Genomic DNA, 16,079 nt, shown 5'->3' with positions numbered 1-16,079 from the left:
TTCTCACCTAGATAGCCACTTGTTTATCTTCAAGCCTTTAAGACCCCAGATACTATATCTTTTGATAGCCAGGCACCATCAGCTTTCTTTACCACATTTGCTATGGACCTGCTTTGTCTTCAGCAATCGTGTCAGGAAGGTGAGCATCATGGAATGCTAGTTTAATAGAACAAAGTGTTCTTGCATTGAGGGAGTACTTGAGTAGAGGCCCAATGTCCATCTGCTACCTTAATACTAAACCTATAAATATAAGTGCATAGATCTATTTCCCCATAGTCATATATAAATATATTTAGATATGTACATCCTATCTTTAGACCTCTATAAGTGCCCTTTGCCTCCTAGTTCTTTCCTCTATTTCCTTATACTTTCCTCTCTTACAAGCATCTCTTAAGCACAGTCAGTAAAGTGCTCAGCTGCCAATCAGAAAGTCAGCAATTTGGACCCACCAGCCACTTTCCATGAAAGAGATGTGGCTGTCCACTTTGGGAAAGGTTTACAGGCTTGAAAATCCTACTCCATCAAAAGGGTCATTACTAGTTAGCATCATTCCACAGCAGTGGGTTTGGTTGGGGTTTGAAGTCCCTGTGTGACTTAAGTTTCTAACCAAAATACCTAGGGTGATTTCCGCTTCTTGCTTTAAACATGCTGATTAACTCAACTGTATTCTCCATTCCTCAGTCTGAAGACATAGCACATGAATCAGGACATTAGTAATACCTATTATTGGGATAATTATTTATATTTTACACAGTATGCTGATATGTATTGCCTCATTTAATCCTTACCGCAATTCTGTGAGGTGGACAGGTCAGGTGAGAAAGGTGAGTCTCAGGAGAGTTCAGTCACTAGCCTAAGGCATTTAGTTAATAAGAGATGATGATACATTCAAACCCATGTTTTATGACTCGGTAAAATTTTTTGAAACTACAGAATCTCCGAGGGCAAAGCAGGATAAAGCATATAGATGCTGTCAATGTACTACACCTTCTATTTCCTTTTTAATACTCAAAATATTATCATTATACTCCAACACCACTCAATTAGACCACAACAGAGGATGAATCATCAAATATTGGCTATTTTCTAGAGTATGACTTTGGCTCTGCTAGAACGTGTGTCTCCGATGTCTATGACCTCTCCTTTAAAGACTCTTTGGCTCTTCATCCAGCCATGCAAACAGTTCAATTCTACTTTCTAACTAACACTGGCTTCTACTGCTGCGTAGTCATCTTGCCAAACCCCAAGTGGTTAGAAGGTTGGGGAGCCAAGATCAAGTTCTTGCTTTTCTCTTTAGTAGCAATTTCACTGACAATTGCCCCCGCTCCCTCACTAGGCTATCTGGAAGAAAGATTTAGTCTTTTCCTACTTGCTGCCTAGACAGATTATACAACATTTGATCTCAATGCTCAGGAGACCAAGAAAGGAAAATATGAAGTACGCAAAGCTCGTTTGAGACCACTTCAAAAGTGATCCAGTTGAATGATTTCCTCCATATTCACCACTCTGATTCACTGCAGTAGTTTTAGTAGGGTTAATTTTCAAGAGGGGCAAGAAGCAGACTTCTGGCCACAGGCCCCCCTCTCCCTGAGAGAAACCTCAATCTTAAGAAAACATTCCAACACACAACACTGGAATTCCATAACCCTCTGACCATTTTTTTGCTTGCTAGCATCAGTCTCATGTGACTAAACTCAAATGGCCAGGAAAACGAACTCTAAAGCACCCTACTTCCATCAAAACATTGTATGATTTCTTTTTATTTTAAATGACAGATACACACAAAGAAAAACATTTAAAATTACAAAGGAAGGAATGAAGAAAGTAGCACTGATGAGGACGGCAAGCACAATCATTATTCCTTTCCTATGCAACATTAAAAACATAAGAAGCGATTCTGAATGACAACAAACGCTATACTAACCTGGGGGAAGAGAGAATAAGTTGAATTGTCAATGGTGAAGGAGTATAAAAACTCCCCATCGTACCACATGCTCTTCCCCCTGGGGGAATTCATTTTTGTCATGGCGAAGAGATGGGCGGGGTCACAGCAGTCTTCCATTTGTTTCCTAGGAGAGAAAAGAACAGCAGGTTAAGTGAGCAGTGCGCTCACTCCCTTGTCATTCCCACAGAGACATGCAGCCTTTGCTCAGCGCCAGCTCCCTGAAACATCATGTCTCCAACGTGGCTGGATGACTATTAATTCACTCTTCCAGCCTTCAGGAGGCATGACTAGAACATTTCACAATACTGAAAGATGTTTCAGAAAGTCACATCAGCCCTCAGACGAAGCTGAATCACGATTATGATCGCATATGTCTGCCTCAGTTCAACATCCAGGTGTAGGAAAGACTTGGATAGCTCATTGGGGAGACTGCTGAGCCACTCACTTGCATCCTAAATGTACTGTTTCACCTGACTTAACATCCGGGAGGTGACGTTTTGTGAAGAGGGACTTTATGGGAGCTCTAGGCTGTAGGAAATGCACAGAGGGGTCCAAAAGAGGGTGCACTCTCCAAAACCGGGTACAGAGATGGAAACAACTACTCTGACACTTATTTGAAATGAGGGTTCTGATTTCGGACACTAGCGAAACTGCATGCTTTCTAGCTGTTAGATCTTGCGGACCTTCTGGCTCTCAGTTGGTCTGACTTATCTATCAAAAGTGTTTGCTTTGAGATCTCTCCTTACCCTCATCTTTTGTAAAACACCTGTATTTCTTGGGTCACCTCACCCTTCTTGTATATAATCATTTTATTGGGGCCTCATACAGCTATCACAATCCATACATGCATCCATCATATCAGGCATGTTTGTACATATATTGCCATCATCATTTTCTTTTCTTTTTTAATCTTCACTGGTTGTCTTTTTAAAAAATCATTTTATTAGGGGCGCATACAATCCATATTTTATTAGGGCTCTTATCACAATCCAAACACACATCAATTGTGTAAAGCACATTTGTACACTCATTGCTCTCATCATTCTTAAAACATTTGCTCTCTACCTAAGCCCCTGGCATCAGTTCATTTTCCCCTCTCTCCTTGCTCCCTCCTCCCTCATGAAACCTTGATAATTTATAAATTATTATTTTGTCATATCTTGCCCTGTCCAAGATCTCCCATTACCCACTTTTCTGTTGTCCGTCCCCAAAGGAGGAGGTCACATATAGATCCTTCTCATCGGTTCCCCCTTTTCAGCCCACCCTTCCTCTACCCTCCCAGTATCGCCACTCATGCCACTGGTCCTGAAGGGATCATCCGTTCTGGGTTCCCTGCATTTCCAGTTCCTATCTGTACCAGTGTACACCCTCTGGTCTAGCCAGATTTGTAAGGTAGAATTGGGATCATGATAGTGGGGAAGGATGAAGCATTTAGGAACTAGAGGAAAGTTGTATGTTTCATCATTGCTCTGACTGGCTCATCTCCTCCCTGAGACCCTTCTGTAAGGGGATGTCCAGTGGCCTACAAATGGGCTTTGAGTCTCCACTCTGCACTCCCCACCTCATTCACTATGATAAAATTTATTTTTCTGATGCCTGATACCTGATCCCTTCAAAACCTCATGATTGCACAGGCTGGTATGCTTCTTCCATGTGGGCTTTCTTGCTTCTGAGCTAGATGGCCACTTGTTTATCCTCAAGCCTTTAAGACTCCAGACACTATCTCTTTTGATAGCCGGGCAACCATCAGCTTTCTTCACATTTGTTTATGCACCCGCTTTGCCTTCAGCAATTGTGTCGGGAAAGTGAGCATCTTAGAATGCCAGTTAACAGAACAAAGTATTCTTGTATTGAGGGAGTATTTGAGTGGAGGCCCAATGTCCTTCTGCTACCTTAATACTAAACCTATAAATATATGCACATAGATCTATTTCCCCATCCTCATATAGAAATATATTTACATATGTACATGTCTTTATTTAGACCTCTATAAAAGCTCTTTGCCTCCTAGCTCTTTCCTCTATTTCCTTTGACTTTCCTCTTGCCCCATTATCATGCTCAGTCTTCATTTGGATTTCAGTAATTCTTCTTGGTTACGTTACCCTTGATCATGCACTACCAGGCCTCCTACACCCTCCTCACCACCGATTTGGATCACTTGTGTTCCCTTGTCCCAGGGTTTGGGTCACCTCACCTTCTGGACAAGCTTTCAGGCTATTCCTCTGCTTGCCCCCCAGTGCAAGCCCTGCTACTGCTCTATAGTATTTTCCACTCCACTCATTAAAACTTAGAGTCCCTGCATGACACAAAGAGTTAAATGGCCATTCATACCTTCCCAAAGGTATTTTAAAAAAAGATCTGGCAATCTGCCTCAAAACAGTTACAGCCTTGGGAACACTATACAATTATTATATGCTGCACTCATGAGGTCTCTGTGTTAGTCTAGGTACATAGAGAAACAAATCCACAGAAACTCATATATGAGAGAGACTTTTATATAAAAGGTAAGTGCACATCAAGAAAACATCCCAACCCAGTGCTGCCCAAGCCCACAAGTCCAACATTAATCCATTAACCCATATGTCTGACACCAATCCACAAAGTCCTCCTCCACCTCACAAAACAGACACTATGATGCCAACTGCAGGAGTAAAGCCGAATCAGTCAATATGTAAGCCTCTCAGCACCGGCAGGGGTCTCCCCATGGCTACTCAAGTCCCCAGGAATGTATTTGGGTAGGTCCATGTAGCTTCTCCTCAGGGATGTCTTGCAAGAAGTGAACCTTACCAGCTGAAGCAGAACTGGCCAAGGCAGCTGCACCCTGGTCCGACCATCAGAAAGCAAGTGACCCAAGGACTAGAAAGGTGAGGGTCACTGAGCCATTTAGCTCTCTGCCCTTCAATTAACCCCACATGTGTTTATTGGCCAGGTTGGCACAATAAACTCTATCTCAGTCGCCATAAATCAGAATGCACTCCCTAGCAAACAACAGCGACAATTAAACATCTTTCAGAAGCCATTCCATTCATTCACATGAGAAAAGAAAAAAAAGATGAGTAAGAAAAAGGGTTGACATAAACCACCACTGTGAGCATCTCCCACACACAGGCACTGACAACGTCCAAGAGAGAGAGCCAGGCAGTCAGGCTTTGTTAAACATCTCTTGATACATCTGAAATCGATGTTTGGAATTGGAAGGAGAAACTGGAAAGGAAATAAAAAGGAAGAAAACCAATTGCTCTTAAGTTGACTCCAATTTATGGTGATACCTTGTGCTGTACCATAGAACCATGAATCCTGGGGTTTTCAATGGCTGCTTCCTTGTAGTTCTGTTTTAATAGATTGCTGAAACTTTCTTCCAAGTCTCCTCTGAGTGGATGGGGAGGTCCAGCCTTTTGGTTAGTGGCTAAATTTGATAACCATTTGTACTACCCAGGAACTACAAAATGGAAGTACCTGGGTTCAAATCTCGACTTTGCTACCTACTAAGAACTGGGAAAGTTACTGTCTTTCACTACTGGTCTCAGAAACAATTTTAGGAAAATTCATTGAGAATATACGGGCAGAACATGTAGTAAAGTACTCGATCGATATGCAGCACTGTCATTATTATGCAGCCCAAACCTGATTGCAGAAAGGAATAAGCCAAGTCGTGAGGCTGCAGCTTAAGCAGCCTAGGAGAGCAGGGCAGGGGCCAGCCTAACCCAGATCCCTGGGCTGAAGCTGTTTTTCCCGCCACCCTGCGTTTTCTCTTGTGCTCTTGGCGTACTGGTTCGTCTCTCCTTCACAAATGCCAGGGGACAGGAGTGCAGGGGAGGAGGGCTCAGGAAGAAAATCTTCATCGAATTAAAGTGTCTGGACTCAGTGTCTCTTCCTCCTCCCAATGCATTGGTCCATTTCTCACCAGCTGCTCCTTTCTTTCCATTCCTCCTCCACTCTCCTTAATGTCTAGCAGTCCCACCACGCAAAATTGATCACTGTAAAGTGTGATCGTAAACTCTCTGCATTTTGTCAGATGAGCATCCTAAACACTGTTCTCTGTAATCATGAAACAGAGTAGTAGGCAGATTTTAGAATAAGTGGGTATGGTTATTTTTTGAGCCTCTGTAATCCCTCTGGGTGTCACATTGGTGGTTCAATGGCAGAGTTTTTGCCTTAGATGGGGAAGACCTGTCCATCACTGGGGACTTGTGTGTTGCTATAGACAGAACAGGTTTCAGCAGTTTTCAGACTACTATGGTTTAAAGAAAACGTCCTGGCAATCTATCTACCAAACTCAGCCAATGGATGAGGTGACATCTAGCAAAAACCTTATCCACAACTGATCACGGGGCTGGAGCAGGACTGGTAGCATTCATTCCATTGTGTATTTGGTCAACATGAGTCAGAGTCCAACTCAACGGGAATTAACTATAAACTAACATTATATATCTGCTGATACAGATATTTTGATTCTTATAGAACCCCTGAAAGTTATTAATACTTCCACTTTACAACTGAGGAAACAGGCTTACAGTGGCTGTAGGCCCTAGTAAATTCATAGTAATCATATTACCATTTGTCATATTCTGGTGGCTTGTTATTGTTATGGTGCTGAAAGTGATGCCACTGGAATTTCAAAAGCAAGTTGGGACATCCAAGGTGAATGAATTTCAGCAGAGCTTCTAGACAATGATGACATAGTTGATGATATATATATAGTTGGATCCTTCTTCCTATTGATATTCATAAGGTTTCACAACATATATATATGTTGTGAAACCTTATGAATATCAATAGAAAATTATCTGATATAGTGATAGAAGATGAACTTCAAATTTCACTGAGGATAGAGTACAGAAGTAGAGACGGTCATTTACTAGTGTGGGACAATTCAAAATGAGAAGCAACAGTTGCGAACGTCCATTGACAATCAGAATGTCAAATGTACAAAGTATGAATCTATAGAAGACCAACAACATGTTTGTTAGAAACACATTTCCCCACACCATAAGCAGTGACTATGCCTGTCAGCCTCGCCAGATGGAATACATAAGAATCAAACCGACTACATCGGTGGAAAGAATTGATGGAGACATCCCATTTTATTAGTCTGAAACAGGCCAGGACCCAGGGTCTGGCTGAAGAATCAAGTGTTCATTTTCAAGTTCAAGTTCAAGTTGAAGCTGAAGAAAATGAAAACGAGTCCACAAGAGCCAATGTACACCTTGAGGCACCTCGAGGTAGGTTGGCACCAGCAACCTTTACACGAATAATTGAACGCCTAACCATTTGCACCGCCTAGGGACGCCTTCCCTCAGAGTACTCCTAGAGAAAAGAATGATATAGCCCAGCTTTTAGAAATGCCAGCGAATGTTGGTCTCCCCCACTCCCCCACGCTTTACCCTGATGCTATTATCTGCTTCTCTTTTACAGCAAGCAGCAGAATGAGATGGGTCAAGAAGCAAAATGAAATCTATTTTCATATTCAAGTTTAATTTTGCAGATCATTAAGGTCCAGCTGAGGATTTGATGGGTATTGGAATTAAAATTTAAATGCTTTGTATTATTGGAATTCATGCTCCAGGAGCAGTCATAACTGAGAATGCCATAGCTGCATCATGACGCTAAACATTTAAGTGACTGGGAGCCTCTTGCTAAACTCTTTCAGGTTTTCCACCCTCTCCTAATAAGACCCATGCAAAACAATTCACTCCCAAGAGAATTGATCTGCTACTTACATCTAAGGGTCAGGAAGTCTGAAATTCTGGCGAAATCAGGCAAGCAAAGAAAAGTGAAAAGCAGGCCACTCAATGAACAATGTCCTGTATCTGAAGAATCTTCCCAAGTCTCCTTCAGATGCCATGGTCAATACCTGGTCACCAGACAGGAAGACTGGGAGGCTGCCACTCCAATACCTGACACTCTTGCGCAATGAGATTTTTAACTCCATTTCAGTGTTCAGACAAAATCTGTTGTCAAACTTTAGCTTTGGACTCAGCTTTTGGAAGGCTGACTATTCAAAGATAGTCATCAGAGTGAAAGCGGTTTCTGGCACACCTGAACATGTGTATCACATACGATTGTGCAGCCAAGCAACTCACCATCATCTCTAAGCCAGTTATCGCTAAGGTTAACACAAACAGGGAGTGCTATCAGGAGCTGTTGCTCAAAATTGTAAACGGAATTTAAAACTCATATTCTGAAAGTAGGAGTGAAAAGTTCTTTATGTATTTTAGGTGTCAAAGTTCTACTGTTTGGGTAGAGTACAGACAGATCTGCAGTACAGCCGGAGTGCTCCCCTGAGACCAGGGAAGCGAGGCTTCATCTTCCATCCTTTGCACAGGCTGTCAGGAGAGACCGGGCTCTGGAGATGGGCTTCATGCTAGGTAAAGTAGAGGGTTGTGAGAAAGAGGAAGGTCCTCAATGAGTGGCTGCAACAATGGGCTCAAGCCTGGGAAAAGCTGTAAGAGTGGCCCAGGGCCGCACACAGTGCTTTGTTCTGTTGTGCGGAGAGGCACTGTGGGTCAGAACTGACTCCATGGCACCTGCCAACAGTCTTAAATGCGTATTTCTTCATGGAAATAATGCAGTCATACAGTCATTGTGCATGCTGCGAACTTTACATAGAAACATGAGGGACTGCTGACTTGAGGGGAGAATAAATTGTCAGCTAAAGGGAATGGTAATGGGAAAAATGTGTTTGCTAGATCATTTTAGAAAGAACACCGTATTATGTGTCATTAATTTAAAATAATATGAAAAGAAAAGATAACAGAGCTGAGATTATATAAAATGTGTCTCTATAAATATATTTGGTATATTAACACTCAAAAAATTAAACAAAGTAACGTTTAAAACTGTATTTAATGTCTCATTATTTTTGTCACATTTAGGTAATATAGGGATTCTGGACAAAAGTCCTGGTTAAAAATTCTTTGGATCTCTCTGTAAGTGACAGGTTGATAGATTAGAGATAAGGGAGTGTCTCCATCAAATGCCTACGTTATACGAACGGCAGCTGGCCGTGCCACAATAAAGGCTGGAGAGGAATCAGGCACACACTGGGCACCTATGGGAAAATCCAGAACTGAGCATGTGGAGACTCCGGTCACCCAGGTGTAGGTCAAAGTCACAGGTGCACCTGAACGTAGCCACTGGGAGTGGCAATACCCCCAACCATGCCCCACAAGTAGGGTAGGATGGGCTAAAAGCAGGACCCAAGGGCAGTGGGTCCCTCTTGGCTCCGCACTCAGGGTCCGTGTTCATGTTCCAGGACTCCTTTCGCATGGGTTTCGAACTCTCCTGAAGGGGCCAGCTCCAGTCCCCACTCTTGTTCGGTCCCCGCGCAGCCTTGCATGGGTCCCAGAGATAGTGTCTACTTTCTGAGACTGCAATACCTGAACATTTCCTTTCCCTCATAAAAGAGATTGGGATGTAGAAAAGTGCTTCTTCGGCGTGAATTCCTGCAAAAACCAAAGTAAACCAACCCAGAAACGTCACATTTTGAGTGATACTCTGATAAACCTCTAGAATGTTCCTTTGAAGCAAGCCAGGCTCGGGACAAAACCTGCCTGTCCCTGGAGCTGGTGACAAATCTCTCTGACTCACTTTTGGTTGCTCACTCCTTCGTTCTGGACTTGACTTCTCACGGCCCAGTGCAGGCCTTTCTGAGGATGGGACTCAGGCTGCAAGGCTGCAGTTTGCATCAACCGGCCTCTGGGGGACGGAGATGGGCCCTGCTGCTCTCATACAGGGCGGCGGACCTGGAAGTCCACAGGCCCACTCATCCTTGCCCTGTGGAGGTGTTGTGAGTTAGAGCTGACTGAATGGCAGTGAACTTGCGACCTCCTTGGCCCAAGGCCACCTGTAAATGTCGGCAGCCATGTGCTCTGATGAGATGGCTGCTGGAACCCTTCACCCAACCACCCCCCAGGGGCTACCTTTGTACTCTCCTCTGCGATTCCTGCTTCCATGCTGTGTACTTCCACCTCCTTACAGCCTCCTTTTCTATGATGCCCTCTGAAGACTGCTGCCTGTGTCAGCCCCGCACTTTGTTCCCGGGTGCCCCCATCCGCCTTCATTTTCCTCTCTGGCACATTGCACCCATCCTTGCTTCTTCCTTGGGACCTCAACTGCTGCCCACCTTCCCCTGCTGTTTAATCTGATGGTTTCTCTGGAGGAGGGCATCCACTCCTCCCCATGTTTGCCCTTCTCTCAACCCCCTGACGTGTCCCCCATGATTCAGGAGAGCTGAACACATGACCCTCTGCTGACTCATTCCAAAGACGGAATCTCTTGCTCTGCCCCCGTCCACGTGTTCTTGGGGGCTGGATTTATCGGCTAGTCAGCTCCTTTCAGATTCTCCAAGCATCCTTACTCCAGTTTACAGATAAACTGGGTACAGAGGAATGCCCTGATTTCTTGAGTTCAGCTCTGTTTTGATTGGGGCTTTGGGTCTTTTGTTCCCTTGTTTGTTTTTCCTTTTGCCAATCGTTGGCCAAAAGGCATTTGGAAGTGTGAGGTCACTGAACAATTGCTAATCTTGTCATTGCCAAGACCACTCAAGAGGCTTCTTAAGAACAGCTATCCCTTCTGTCTCCATAATGGATGGGCCCACACACCGGGTTATTTACATCCTGGGTACGATTTTGTTGGGCTACTGAATACACAGCCAAGGATCCCAATTTCCCTACAGTTTGATACATTTTACCGTGGGTTGGCTATAGACTCTGATTGCTTTTATCTACAGATAGCTTTTAGGCATTGTGAAGTAGCCAGACACAGAAATGATTCATCTTATATGATAGCTCCTCTATGACAGTTCTGTTTTATGGGGGCTTATTGGAAGGACCATGTTCAGTCATGAGAATGTATATTAAGATTTATTTATAACTCATAACTGTCATAGTCTCCCTCCACCAGAGTCAGTTTTCCAGACCCATAATTATGGGCACGGATGAGTTGGCTGGATTACCTCCTCATCAGTCCCTCAGTTTACCACAAGGTAGGCCAGGAAAGTGTTTGTACTTGGTGTTCCCTCGTCTGTCCTAGCCTCCTTCTTCAGACTCCAAGCATTACCTTGACCCTTAAGTATAGCTTGTGGTCTCCACTGTGCCTGGAGCAGTCAGCCCTCAGGGCAGGTAGAGAGAATTAACCAACACTTAAAACTAACCCTCATGAAACTGACGCAAGAGACTCAGATGAACTGGAAAGATGCTCTGCTAATAGCTCTCTTACGTCTCAGAATTGCCCCACGATACCCTACGTGTTTAAGTCCCCATGAAGTTGTATATGGACCTCATTTCCTTGTAACAGAGCATGCTATAGACGCCAACGCCCAATCCCCAGAGGCCTTCCATCACTGTGGGCTGACACAGGCCCAAGGGGAGGAAAAACTACCCCCAGGCGCCTTCTTGAAGGCCTAGTTGTTATAAAAACTTGGAAAAATGGGTCCCCCAACCCCAAGCTTTAGCCAGACTGGAGAAGTCCTTTCCCAGTAATTATGCCTCCCTCTACTGCCAGTAAAGTTTCAGGCCAGAGTGCATGGATCCACTGTTCAGAGGTAAAGCTGTGGAAACCAATGGATCCAGGTCTGCGAGACTCAGATCAAACTGAGCAAGGTAAGCACACATGTGAACCAGTAGAAGGCCTTAAGATGGTGTTTCGTCAGCACCCTGAGACAGATAAGTGCTCTCATTAAACTTGACCTCAAACCCATGACAGTCTTTAGGTTCACAAATGCTTTCACACAATCCCTGTGTTTAAAATAAGCTTGCCGATATGCCTGTCAATCCAATGTTAAGGATACCTCCTGAGATCTCCTTGAGAATCTCCCAACATGAGACTAACCCCTACTTCCATGAGCACTGCCATCCTGGAGCTCTTGCCCTAGCCTTCCCTGAACTTGTCACCTGCTGTGTCTCTTCCAGAAATCATCAGATTGCCAATGCCACTGAGCCATGATTGCCACTCCCATGATTGCCAATGTCTGGGTCACCTGAACCCCATTTACCATGGCCCCCTTCAGGCCCATTTGCCAACAAGAAGTAGCCAAAAGGACTGTTCTACCCAATTTCCAACGATTTGGGTCCATACCCCTTCAGTGGGGAATGACAGGCAACTAGATTAGGGATCAAGGAGGTTGTCTCTGCCAGATGCCTACCCTAAATGAAAATGAGCTGTCCATGACACAATAAAGGGGTTGGAAAGGAATCAGGCAGACATTGGGCACCTACAGGAAAATCCAGAACTGAGCATGAATAGGCTACAGTCACCTAAGTGCAGGTGAAGGTCAACTTTCATAGGTGACATCACAGGTGCACCTGAACTTAGCCACTGGGAGTGGCAATACCCCCAACCAGGCCCCCTCAAGTAATGAAGGGGATAAGAGCAGGACCCATGGGCAATCAGTCTCGCTTAGCTCCGCACTCTGGTTGCATGCTCCTGTTCCAGTACTCTTTGCACGTGGGGTTTCTCACTCTCTGAGGTGGCCATCTTCAGCTGCAAACTCTCGCACTTTCCAGAAATAGCATGAACTTTCTGAGACTGTAATACCTGAAACTTCCCTTTTCCTCATAGAAGTCCCTTGGATTTACAAAAGTGCTTCTTCCGTGTGAATTCTTTTAGCGTTGAGAAGAACTGAGTTAAACCACCCCAGAAGCCTGACATGCGGGTTTACTAGTCAAATACCAACTTTGCCCCACTCAAGAATTGTCCTTAGGAAGAAGCATCCTAAAAACGACATCAGTGAGGACTCCTCTTGAATCCAGACAGAACAAACAATTCCCGAGGTCCCTCGTCCTGCATTGCTTTCTCTCCATAGCACTGACCACGTTTTTCTGGGCTGCTTTAATCAGTCTTGCTTAGTGTCTGCCTGCCCAAGGCCCCAAATGGAAACTCCTTGAGGGAAGGACTTTATCCCCAGATCCTAGAGCAATCAAACAACAAAACTCACTTCTATCAAGTCAATTCTGATTCATGTTGACTTTGTGCATAACTAATTAATAAGTAGACAAGGAGACAGAGAAACAAAAGAAGTTGATAGCACACTTCATTTTCATGAATCAAAATTCAATGTAAGAAGTTAATATCCGCTGTTTCTGTCTATAACCAAAACCAAACCACTGCCATTGAGTCAATGCCAACTCATAGGACACTAAAGGATGGGGTAGAACTGTCCTTATGAATTTCTGAAACTATAACTCTTTACAGGAGTTTTAAAGAGTGCTCTTCTTTCTCCCTTTGAGTAGCTGGTAGTTTTGAACTTCGGATCTTGCACTTAGCAGCCCAATGCATAATCGCTACATCACCAGGGCAAAAATGTAAACAACCATCACAAAGATCAAACAAAACAATCCAAACACCACAGCCATGGAGTCCATTCTAATTCACAGCCACCCTCGGGTTTGTAAGACTGTAAATCTTAACAGTAGTAGATAGCCTCATCTGTTTCCCTCAGAGACGCTGGTGAGCTTGAACCACCTACTACACAGCTAACAGCCCGATGCTTAAAACAAATAAACAAAAGTCTGTCAAAGCAACTGCTATAGCCTGCCAAACATTTTCCGTTTTAGAAAACACAGGCTTTTTAAGATTTGCTAAACAGTGAAATCAGAGTTCTTTACACTGGTATAAAATAATAGTGTGGGTGAAGGAAACATCTCTTCAGCATTGCAAACATCCAATGTGGGGACCATAGAAGTTGACGGTGCTGATAAATATTTTCCTTCAAGATAATGTCAAACTTCCAAAATTCAATTTCAAAGATGTTCGGTAAATATCAGACTCAATCTCGTCTCCCAGCTGGTCTTCCTATTCTAGTGATGTCTGACATTGAGTTTAACGTTTGGCATTTGGTCAAAATGTGTATCTAATGCGTTTCCATCAGACAGCTGAATCAATAGTTCTTATTATTAACTGTCCCAAGAAGAGTTCCTAAAATTCTTTTTAGATGATTATATGTGGCTCCTTGGATTAATAGCACAGAGACCCAGATCCATTATAAAAAGGTGCCTAAGTCCCAGTATCAAGTCCCAAAGCACTGAAAACTTTTGAGATTAAGTAAAGAACCACAATGCATAAATATGTTTTATACATATGAATTATATGTGCATGCAATCAGTACATTCTATAATCTCCATAAACATTCATTTCACTTGCTTCCTTAAAAATTTGCCTGGCACAATCCTAGTTGACAACTATTTTCCACCATGATTATTAATAGATCCCCTGACATTCTCAAGTATGTCCTTGTTTGAATGATAAATCTGATGTTCAACCTATTAAGAGTAAAAGCTAAAAAGGTAGTACCCAATAAAGTCCTTTCTTTATATAAATATTCTCATGGGCTACTGTTATTTTTTGTTCTAAATAAGTAAATGACAGATTTCACAACCTATTGAAGGTTAGGGTTGGGCTGTCTTGATGATATCTCTGACAAGTCTTACTCAAAGACAGATTGATCTTAAGCCATCAGTTAGGAAGCAAGGTTAAGGGTCACGGTTCATTGTGAATTGAGGGCATGGGACCTCAGATAAGAACTGGCAGAAGTCTGAAATGACTGAGCACGTGAGTCCTGCCTATGGCAGAGAACGGAAGCAAGTGATGACAACATTGGGAAGGGAGGACAGAACGTGCTGTACACAAGATGGTCCCCAACAGTGGCTTATAAAGGACTTCCTAAAATGCAATGGTGAAAAACGCAGCTGCTAACCAAAAGGTTGGTGGTTTGAACTCAACTAGTGTCTCCACGGTTAAAAGACCTGGAGATCTGCTACCACAATGATTACAGCAAAGCAAAGGCATTTCTACTCAGTCAGTCTCATAGGACCCCCATGACTTGAAGACCACAGGAAGCCACACGCAGCACAGAGCAACCACAACATAGTACATTACATTATTGACAAACACACTGTTATCAAGTCAACTCCCCCTCACCCAAAGACCCCCTGGGTCCAGGGTGCAGATTTGTATTCATCTTATTTTTCCATAAAAAATTTCTGTTAAGAGAGTTTTGCTACAGAAAGATACTTTCAACTAGATTACTGCTGAAAATAATGTCTTCTACAGGTGTAATAAAAAGTCCTCCAAAAGATTCATCTGAATAATTTGCCAGAACTACAAACTTAGAGGAAAAACAGCTCTTCACCACAACTGAAGACAGCAAGTAATTTTTTATTTAGCAGTATTTTATTCTTCACATTTTAAATGACTGCAGAATAAAGAAGTGTTCCAAAATAAGGGAGATTAGTGCCAATTTGCATTTTTCTGGGGCAGGCAGAGCAAATTAAAAGGAAGAAATTTTGGAATACAAATATTTCAGGGATGATCTGTTGCCCCCTAAGGCATGTTTGTTTCACAACATATTTAGCAAATACTTATAATAATCTGAATTTTTTAATATAAATGTGTCCAGGAAGGATTTCAAGGAATCTTTATGACACTCAGTCTTCCTACCTTTATTCATTTTCTCTGCAAAAACCAAAACCACTGTCATCTAGGCAATTTCAACTCATAACAGCCTTTTAGGGCAGAGTAGAACTTCCCCCCTTTCCAACACTGTGAATCTTTACTGGAATAGAAAGCCTCATGTTTCTCCCCTGGGGAGTGACTGGTGGTCTTCAACTGTTGATCTTTCCGTTAGTAGCCCAATTTGTAACCCACTATGCCATCAGTTCTCCTTGCTTAGTGTGTATAGCTAGTAAAGTTTAATACTATCCTTTGAGAATTTGTTTTTTTGTTAAATAGCTGGATTGGGATCGTTTAGACTAATTCATTAAGTTATTCAACTAATACTTATATATTATACTGGTTATGTATAACCTACTAGCAATCTACTTCAGAAATTAGCCAAGGAGGACTTTATGGATCTCAAGAGAACATTTTCCTATAGAATACTGGAATACGAATCCTTGAAATTGGAAGACACCACACAATAGGTGCAGTAGCAGACTCAAACATACCAATAATCATGAAGATGGAACAGGACTGAGCAACATTTTATTCTGCTATACAAAGGTCTCCATGAACCAAAGTCACTGAACTGCAACTAATAACATATATGTGTCCAGTCTGTCCTGGGACATTAATCTTAGAACCCCAGATGCACTGTCGGACAATCGCTGGATGGCTAACCACGAAGGTGGCAGGTGTA

General features: G+C 43.0%; 1 protein-coding gene across 1 annotated transcript in view; it reads right to left on the bottom strand.

Moving 5' to 3' along the window:
• ST8SIA1 (ST8 alpha-N-acetyl-neuraminide alpha-2,8-sialyltransferase 1) overlaps nucleotides 1–16,079 on the bottom strand; it is a 166,746-nt gene that overhangs the window by 86,948 nt on the left and 63,719 nt on the right. Inside the window, exon 2 of the mRNA XM_075552008.1 lies at nucleotides 1,925–2,069. Within this exon, the coding sequence (XP_075408123.1) occupies nucleotides 1,925–2,069 (145 nt within the window). The remainder of the gene's footprint in view (nucleotides 1–1,924; nucleotides 2,070–16,079) is intronic.

This window comes from Tenrec ecaudatus, chromosome 6, assembly GCF_050624435.1.
Source record: "Tenrec ecaudatus isolate mTenEca1 chromosome 6, mTenEca1.hap1, whole genome shotgun sequence".
Lineage (NCBI taxonomy): Eukaryota > Metazoa > Chordata > Mammalia > Afrosoricida > Tenrecidae > Tenrec > Tenrec ecaudatus.
This window is presented reverse-complemented; position numbering and strand designations above follow the sequence as displayed.